General features: G+C 26.5%; 2 protein-coding genes across 2 annotated transcripts in view; both read left to right on the top strand.

The window, feature by feature from the left end:
• Nucleotides 1-31: 31 nt before the first annotated feature.
• On the top strand, nucleotides 32-5,292 carry LOC106679428 (rhodopsin). Its single transcript, XM_014418589.3, has 7 exons — nucleotides 32-153; nucleotides 354-592; nucleotides 707-813; nucleotides 1,406-1,512; nucleotides 3,248-3,395; nucleotides 3,470-3,744; nucleotides 4,963-5,292. Exons 1-7 carry the CDS (start codon nucleotides 32-34, stop codon nucleotides 5,081-5,083), a joined length of 1,119 nt encoding a protein of 372 aa, XP_014274075.1. The 3' UTR covers nucleotides 5,084-5,292.
• Nucleotides 5,293-7,616: 2,324 nt separating this feature from the next.
• Nucleotides 7,617-9,498, top strand: part of LOC106679429 (opsin-1) — a 7,584-nt gene continuing 5,702 nt past the window's right edge. Inside the window, exon 1 of the mRNA XM_014418591.3 lies at nucleotides 7,617-7,710. The gene's annotated coding sequence lies outside the window, so the exon portion shown is untranslated. The remainder of the gene's footprint in view (nucleotides 7,711-9,498) is intronic.

Genomic DNA, 9,498 nt, shown 5'->3' with positions numbered 1-9,498 from the left:
ATATTTTTATATTTACAGAGTCCTCTGAAGAATGAATAAAATGAAGCCTTTTTTACCCAATTATCCTTTAGATCCTCAAGTTGTTTATTTTTACAATAAAACTGTTGTGGATTCGGTATTACCAGAAATGATTTCACGGATTGATCCTTACTGGTAAATTTTTTACCTAAACATTGGTATTATACTAGTATAAAAATAATAATAATTTGTTTGTTTTACCTATATTTTGTAAAGTTTTTATAATACTAGATGTATTTATAAAAATTAAATAAAATGAGTTAAAAAATGGAATTTAAAGATATTGTCTTTCTTTTTATTTTAGCAATTTTATTATCCATAATACTACATTATAGGTATCAATTTCCACCAATGAACCCACTTTGGCATGGAATAATTGGATTTGCTATAGCTCTTCTCGGGATAGTAGGTGCTGTTGGAAATGCTATGGTCATTTATATATTTTGTTCAACTAAAACTCTGAGAACACCTTCAAATCTTCTAGTTGTCAATTTAGCCTTTTCAGATTTTTTGATGATGTTGACAAACTCTCCAACAATGGTCATAAATTCATATTATGAAACCTGGGCATTAGGTAAAGAACTCTTATTTCAGTTTATTATGAATAAATATTTTTATGATAAAATTTGATGTCATAAGATTTTACTTGCTTTCAAGAAAATAGAAAAAACAATAATAATATTTATAGGCCCGCTGTTTTGTGATCTGTATGGAATATTTGGTGGCGTTACTGGCAATACATCAATATGGTCAATGACATTCATCGCACTAGATAGGTACGCAGTCATTGCAAAGGTAAATCAAATCATACAACATAAGTTTTTAATTGATTAAATATTTATATATCTTATCCTATTTAATAATATCACAATTCTCTAAAATTAATGTAAGAATGTAATTAATTAGACATTCTTTTTTTCTTGAGAAGATGGTCAGAGTTGCGGTCAAAAGTGAAACAAAATAGTTGTAGTAAACCATTTACAACTATTTTGTTTCACTTTTGACCAAAACCCTGACCATCTTCTTATATATAATACATTTTCAATTTTCAAACTTTAAATGAAGGTAGTTTTCATGAGTTAAAAATCGTGATTTCCTAGTATGAAATAGGTGTACAAATCTTTAAATTCAATTAATTGTTTTCAGATTCAAATTTTGGTAACATCATTGTAGCAACGCTACCTATGAGTGAGCAAAAGAACTATATATACATATAGAAAATGTATTATGTAGAATGAAGTACTTAAAATATTATTTCAAGCAATAATCCCTATTTTTCTTAAAGTGTCACATAATATGTTTGATTATAACTATATTTATATCAATTATATAATACTTTCTTATTCATAATTGTACTTTATAGTTTATTATATATAATATTCAACAGGGGATCAATGGAAAACCTATGACTATTAGAGGTGCTATCTTCAGAATTCTATTAATCTGGACATTAACTGTAAGTTGGAGTTTGATACCACTCTTCGGTTGGAACAGGTTTGTTAATGTACTTATTTATTTTTGGATATTAAGACATCTTTTAAACTTATTGAAAGTTTTGAATATAATAGGGATGGTTGTATAGGGGAAAATAAACTGGTTTTCAATTTTTTCATAATTTTTCTACAAACTGAACTAGAGACACAGCCAAATATTGTAGCCTCATATGGTCAATTATTAAATGAAGTAGAGGTTATTTAGTTATGAGGAAAACCAACCTTTGTAGGAACGAAGTAAGACCTTCACAAAATTAATGTTTACTGGCAAATTAGTTTAATTATAGCACTGGTGGGAATCGAACTTATTCTGTGCTGTCAGGATTTTTTTTTTTTTGTAGCAAATAAAAGAAAGAGTAGATGTAATGAAATGAGCCCAACAAGAAGACAGACCCAAGCTAATTACAGCTAGCTTCCAAATGGTCTGAAGCAGAGTTGAATCAAAAAGTGTTGTTTTATTTACAATCATATTTACAAATTTACAGCTCCCAATGACTAAAGATTATACATACTTACTGACAGAAACCTTTCTCTCTCTTATTACCATTTCTGATAATCCGTTCATAAAAAAAAATAGGAGACTACGGCAAATCATCATTAAAAAGATAAACTCACAGGCAAACCAAACATATACTAATAGACAGAATGTAAACAAACCAAGCAATCTGAATAGTGTAAAACTTATTTATTGTATATATATTTTTTTTTTAATCAAGCAAATTAATTATTCGTCTCATTATTTATAATTTATGTTTATTTACTTTATTCTTTTTTAAAATTAATTTAAAAAATCAAAAAAATCAAATCATATCACTGTATCCTGCAAAAAGTATTTGTACCTTAACATTTATTATGTATCAATTACAGTTTTATGGCAAATTATATATAATAATTAATAAAAAAAAAAATTACAAAGAGAACAAATTATATTAATTACTTGGAGAACAAAATGTACATTTTATTTTCAAAATTAAATAATAAAACCAATTTTCCCTAACAATCTGTCACAACAAGCTTTTCCTTATATAGATCAGTTATATTTTTTATCGCAATTTTTTTCTGTGATAAGAGTTATTCGATTTCATTCAAGGACTACTTCCATTTTAAAAAACTCCTGAAATGTTCGAATAATTAAATTTTGATATCATTTTTTCACTTTCTTAAGACTGGCTTTTATTATTTAAATAAATTAATTAGTATCCAAATATTATTAATTAGTATCCATCTCAAAACATTTTTTATTATTTCTTTAAAAGTCTAATGTTTTGGCCAATTCAGCAATCCCCAAGGACAATCTTAAATATAAATTTACAACTCACATCCAATTTTTCAAAAAGTTTTTGCAAGCTATTCTGCCTAGGTCATTAATTTCAGTTAATCACCCTATTTTTTCACTATTCCATTAATTTTTAAAACTTTTAATTACAGATTAACTTAATACTTTTATCACTTCCTCATCAACACAATATTTTTTCTTCTGTTTTAAAGAAATAATAAAGGGAGTTGTGAAACTTAACTTTGATACTAATTAATTTATTTAAACAATTAAATCTATGTTATGATGACTTTTGATAAAATTACTAATAACTTCACCACAGAGATAGTCAGTAAATGAATGAATCATATATAATAATAAATTTATCTATGCATGTACATTGCTTTGGTATTTAAACTTATATTTTATACAATAATATATGAAGTTAGATCAACTATAATTTTTTTTCTTTTTATTCCAGATACGTCCCAGAAGGAAACATGTTATCATGTGGAACAGATTATTTCGCCACTGATTGGTACAGCAAAAGTTATGTTATCATCTATGCTACTATTGCTTACTTTACTCCACTTTTCCTAATAATATATTCATACTATTTCATTGTAAAGGTAATCATAGTTTTTCCTTAATTTTTTTTAAAGAGGGAATCTTTAAAATCATTTATGTTAAACCATTCCAACAGACTGTATGTGCTCATGAAAAACAAATGAGAGAACAAGCTAAAAAAATGAATGTATCTTCATTGAGATCAAATGACAAACAATCATCAGCTGAAATGAGATTGGCAAAAATCGCATTAATGACCATTTCACTTTGGTTCATGGCCTGGACTCCTTATTTAGTCATAAACTTCATTGGAGTTTTTGAAATGATGAAAATCACACCGCTCTTCACTATATGGGGCTCAGTATTTGCCAAAGCTAATTCTGTTTACAACCCTATTGTATATGCTATTAGGTAAATATTAAATGTTAAGTATAAATTTCTTTTATATGTAACCTAAAAATAGATGTATTGTTAACAAAATTTTAATAAGGGGCCAGAAATGTTTTTCTAATTTAATTTATTTCTATCTATGATCTTTCAGCGATACTTCCTCTTCCTTTTCAGCATCAGAATCAGATTTTGAAAAGGTGAACCCAGTATCTCTGATAAAAATAAATGAATAGAGCACTATTTTGTTTTAATTTTGGACCTGAAAGCAGGATAATTAGATAAAGAAATTTTAAAATTATTTTAACTTCTTCTAGTTTCTGTCATCAGCCCATTCTCAAAACCTTATTTAATATCAAATACATTAAAAAACGAATGCATTATTTATCGTTACTTCAACACATTAAATTAACAAAAAAAAAAAGAATAGTAAATCATCGCTTAGGCTGTGATAACTCAAAAGTCCAATAAAATCTTTTTGCAATCATAAATAATTAAAAGTTATTGCCTCAATCTAAAGGTATATGATAATTTGATGTCAGAAAATGTTAAGTAGGCAATCTACAAAAATTTATGTGAAATGTTTCTAGAATAATGTATCGATTTTTTAAAAATTTAAATAATAGCAAAATTTAACTGTTGTTTTTAATTTCACATACTGATATATGAAATATATAGTATGGAGAAGTATTATGATTGTAAAAAATTTCAAATTTCAGTTTTGAGGTACCCTCAGTACAAACAACCAAGTCTCAAAAAATGGTAGGTGTATGTGAGTGTATGATCAGCCTAGCTCAAATAAAAAAAGTTGTAAAAACTGAAATTATATATTTACGACTTATATGTACCTGGGATGTGATAGCAACTTTTTAGTTAAAGTCGAATAACCAGTAATACCACTTTATAGAATAGATTTTTCTTTTTTTTCTCAGTTTAAGTAAGATTATAACTGTGGCTTGTTACTAAAATGAGTGATGTCAGTTCTGAAATTGTTAAATTAATATTCTCTCAATTACCTGTAGTTTAACGTGTCAAGGTTTTAGAACACAAAAATTAGCTGTTATTAAGCTTGCTATTTCAAATAACTTTTGAATGAGGGACTCCATATTTTTCAAACTTAAAACAGTACTTATTAAAACTAGGTAGAATAGATATTTACCCTTCTAATATCAAGTTTAAGATATATTTGTACAGGTTACAAATTATTATCATCTTTCTGATAATCAAATATTGTTTTTCCAGTCACCCTAAATACAGGACTGCTCTTTACAAGAAATTTCCATCTCTTTCATGCACTCCTTCTCCTGATGAAGTGTCATCAACAGCAAGTGAAGTAACAGCGATTCCAGAACACACTACTTAAAGAACATGGAAGAAGCAGACTCATCAAAAATCATACTGGGATCTTAAGGTGGTTTCATATCCCATCTAAAAAAATGCTTAAGATGTTAATAAAAAAAAATAGGAATAATTTTTCTATCCTTAAATTGTAAACATATTTTTGCTATTTTTCTTAATAATTCATTTCGACATGAATGATTATAAATAATGAACAGCTTAATATCTTACTCAGTAAATCATGATTATTTATTCAGAATAGTTAATAACAATTATTATTACATTACTGCTTGATTATTTATTTATATTGCATAAATGTTTTCCACTTACAATAAGATCAACATTAATTGTAATCATAATAACTATACAGAGTATTTATAATATGGAATACAAAGATTATGAAGATAGAAGAAGAAAATTAGCAATCATTATGGGGGAAAACTTATTAGTATATTAGCAATAATATAAGAAAAAATAATAACATTTCATAAATATTGATAAAAATAGATAAGTATCTAAATTAAAAAAAACAAAAAAATAGAAGTCTATAATGTGTCTTTAACAAAAAAACAATAAATCATATTAGGGCAATTATAAAATAAAAATAATTGAAAGAAGGTATGATATCCTTCATTACTTTAAAAAATAATTTGATAAATGAAATTTGGTTAAAAAAAATTATAATAGTTGTATGAGAAGATGGTTGTGGGGGAAGGGAGAATAAAGAGTACAAATACTTTATTATACTAAAAAACAAACTAGAAAATATAAATTTGAGACTAAGTGCATTGATTGAAATAGAATGCCTTCATTCTGAAAGATGCTGCTTAAGCAGGGCAGATAGGTGGAGGTAGTAAGGCTGGTTACACATTCTACATACTATTCTATTAGTAAATAATAGAAGAAAATAAAATAATTCTTTTCTATCTGTCCTGCCCCTGAAATCCTTATCTTAATTATAATATACACTAATAGCGATTAGAGCAATTTTTGAAGAAAAAAAAAACTATTCACTAGTATTAACCAATATTGTACAATTAAATAAATGTGGAAGTAAATGTGAATCACCCATAATCACAAACAGGTGAGATATCGTTATTAAAAAGAAATGTTATAACAAAGTTTTATGTACATGACTAAAATTAAAAACTACATTATAATTTATTGTTAGTAATAAGATTAGACATAAACAAAAATTATAACTATCTCAATTTTATTTGATTGCAAATATTTCAAAAACTAGTTTTAAGTCTATGATTTATTAACTGGAGAAGATGATCGGGGGCGCGGTCAGCAAAAAAAATCAAACAAATAAACGAAAAATTATTTATTTATGCCGACGTTTCGACCTTAGTTTCAGATCTTCATAAAACTCAGTTTTAGCTAGGATTCCCTACTAACCTCCCTGATGTAGATCTGAAACTCAGGTTGAAACGTCGGCATAAATAAATAATTTTTTGTTTATTTATATTTTTTTTTGCTAACAGCATTCCCGATCATCTTCTCCCAGTAGTAATCTACGGTCAACTATCTACATCTCACTAGTGATTTATTTTTTATATAACAATCAAAAAGTTATTAATTTTCTGATGTAACAAAAAAAATAATAATAATAATAAATAAATCAAATGATGCCGTTAACATTAAAAATTATAATTTTTTCATACAAACTTTAATGTCATTCTAAATTATATCAGATTAAATAGGTGAATAAAAATTGATGTCTCCATAAAATTTCATACACTAAAACAGTGGTTCCCAACCAGTGTTCCGAGGAACACTGTGGTTCCACGAAATAATTTAGGAATGGGCTATTCCACATGAACTCAACAGAGTTTTGAGGCGTACTATCTCAAATTTTCTTCAATTTTACATAGGTTATGTATAGTTATACTAGGCTTTCCTATGTTTTGCTGAAAAAACAACATTTAACACTCCGTATCAAATGAAAATGTAGGAGTTCCGTCAATTACCTACTTCTACCAAAAGGGTTCTACCATTTTCTTACTAGTGCCATAAGGATTCCGCCACCAAGAAAAGATCGGGAACCACTGCACTAGAGAATCTGAACTACTCATTTTTTCACCAAGGATAAAAACAGCTTAAAACATTGCACAACAAAATAACCCACTCTGTTTAATGATTATAAAAATTCCTATAGATTAAAAAAAATATTTTTAATAAATAAAATGAATATATTATAATTTCATGCAATGTAAAATATAAATATAACATTGTGTTATTATAGGGTAAAAATAAGATTGCTTGGTAAATAAAAAAAAATAACTGTTACTAGACTAAATCAATATGGATTATATAGAAATCTCAAACATAAATCCTATTTTACACAAAAATTAATAGAAAGTGGATCAAAGCTTAAGCCAGTTCTTAGCAGACTTTTTAAATCTAAAAATAATCTAAGATGGTGGATAATAGGATTTGGAGAACTGTTGAAGACCCTTTGATATCTTACCTTTAAAGTGATTATAGCTTCATCCAATTAGAAGGCCAATCTCTTTAGGCTGAGACTATAAAAGGGAGTGTAACCCTCACTCATGTGTGCCACACCCCACAGCTCCTTGGTACCCTAGAGGCTCGAGTAGATCGGTGTTTCAAGACTCTAACCCATTTTTTTTTTATTTCAAGCTAAAGGTAATAAAAATAATTTATAACATGACAAACAATTATAGTAGTATAAATATATATATACACACACAAAGTACTTAATTATGTTTCAATTAATGATAATTAGTATGAAAGTCAAGCTTTAAAAATGTATATTTTAATCATTAAAATAGAATTTTATTTTTTGAAAGAGGTATTTTAAATTAATATTTTATTTTGGAATAATAGCACAAATATGTACCTAGACCATATGGACCGTGGGGCTCAATACTGTTTGTGCAGAAGATTTTTGAAGAATTAACATTCACAAGTAAAACAAAAAATATCATTTTGTCACCAAGATGCCTTAAAATAATATTAATAATTAGTATTAACCTTTAGTTAATTTTTTTTTAATATATCTATAATCTTTTCAACTTCTTGCGACTGCTACTTATTGTTTAAATAAATTAATTGGCATCCAGGTTAAGTCTCAACACTATTTATTATTTCATTAACAATCCAATGTTTCCGCTAATTTGACCAACCTCTAGGACAATTTTAGATATAAAATTACACCTCACATTCAAATATTTAAAAACTTTTTTCAGGCTATTCTGCACAGGTCATTAATATTAGTCAAATCATTCTCTTTTGTCACAATTTCTTTCATTTTTAAAACTTTTAATTATAGATCAACTTTGCACTATAACTTTCTTATCAACAAACTGATTGTTATTAAAATAATAAAGAGACTTAACATGGATGCCAATTAATTTATTTAAACAATAAATAATTTTTTTAAAGAAGAGGAGGGTTAGCCACCCTTGGAATATTTGGTTAGGTATGCCAATAATTGTGACCATAATTCCAAATCCTCATAACTACATTTCTTTTCTAAAGTAAATTTATCATCAATTGGAAGTTTTAATAAACAGAAAAGTATTAGCTGAAGAGAGCTTTTTTGATTCTTAAAGCTACCAACAGATAAAGAAATCAAACTTCATGAGTCACTCAAAACTTTCGAAAAAAAGTAGTTAAAAGGTCTTGAAATTAGATGTATTATATATCACAGCCACAAATGGTAGATTTATAACATAAAAAAATTATGAAGGCAATGGTCCAGGTTGCAGTCTAGAAAATTGTTTTTCTTGATTGCAACCTGGATCATCTCATTAACTCAGATAGTCAACAATAAAAAACTTACAAATGGTATTTAATTTTAAATATAATTCATATATCTTTTCATAATAATTTATAATTGACACTAGATTTATTAATTGAGCTGTTGAAAGCAAGAGTTGTTTAAGTCATACTGTTTCCATGAAAAATTAATTCATTCATTCATTACAGAGTGGATATTAAATTGTAGTACTCTTAAATTATTGGATATACTTGTGACTGACCACTTTTCACAGAAATACCTGCCATGAAAAAGTCTTTATGGAATTTTCTTAAATTGTTGAATATATCAAAATTCCAGTTTTGACTTACACCAATTTTGCTTTTAATTGGAATACAAATTTTTTTATAGAAGTGCTTCCTTTTAGAAAAACATTATTATTTATAAAAAATTCATTAGAAATATTTTGATTATATTCATTCATAATGTTTGTACTTTCTTGAAATAATTTACTCTTTCATTGTTTATCTTTTCTGGAATTTATACCCTATATTCTTAATATCATCCGAACAACATTTCGGGCTCTTATAACCATTATCAAGTTCTGAAAATGAAAATATTAGCAATTAACAGAAATTTACAATCAACAAATTTTACATTGTATTTTAATAAAACAAATTTTTTTTTACACACTTACATAGAAATAATATATT

This window comes from Halyomorpha halys, unplaced genomic scaffold (assembly GCF_000696795.3).
Source record: "Halyomorpha halys isolate HHAL.00 unplaced genomic scaffold, Hhal_1.1 Scaffold202.1, whole genome shotgun sequence".
Classification (NCBI taxonomy): Eukaryota; Metazoa; Arthropoda; class Insecta; order Hemiptera; family Pentatomidae; genus Halyomorpha; species Halyomorpha halys.
Note: the sequence above shows the minus strand (reverse complement) of the source record. Positions and strands in the feature narration are given on the sequence as shown.

Coding starts and splice junctions, on each gene's coding strand:
- LOC106679428 (XM_014418589.3), top strand. CDS start 32: ATGAATAAAATGAAGCCTTTTTTACCCAATTATCCTTTAGATCCTCAA. Junction 593..706: donor TTATGAAACCTGGGCATTAG/GTAAAGAACTCT, acceptor TAATATTTATAG/GCCCGCTGTTTTGTGATCTG. Junction 3,396..3,469: donor CATACTATTTCATTGTAAAG/GTAATCATAGTT, acceptor CCATTCCAACAG/ACTGTATGTGCTCATGAAAA.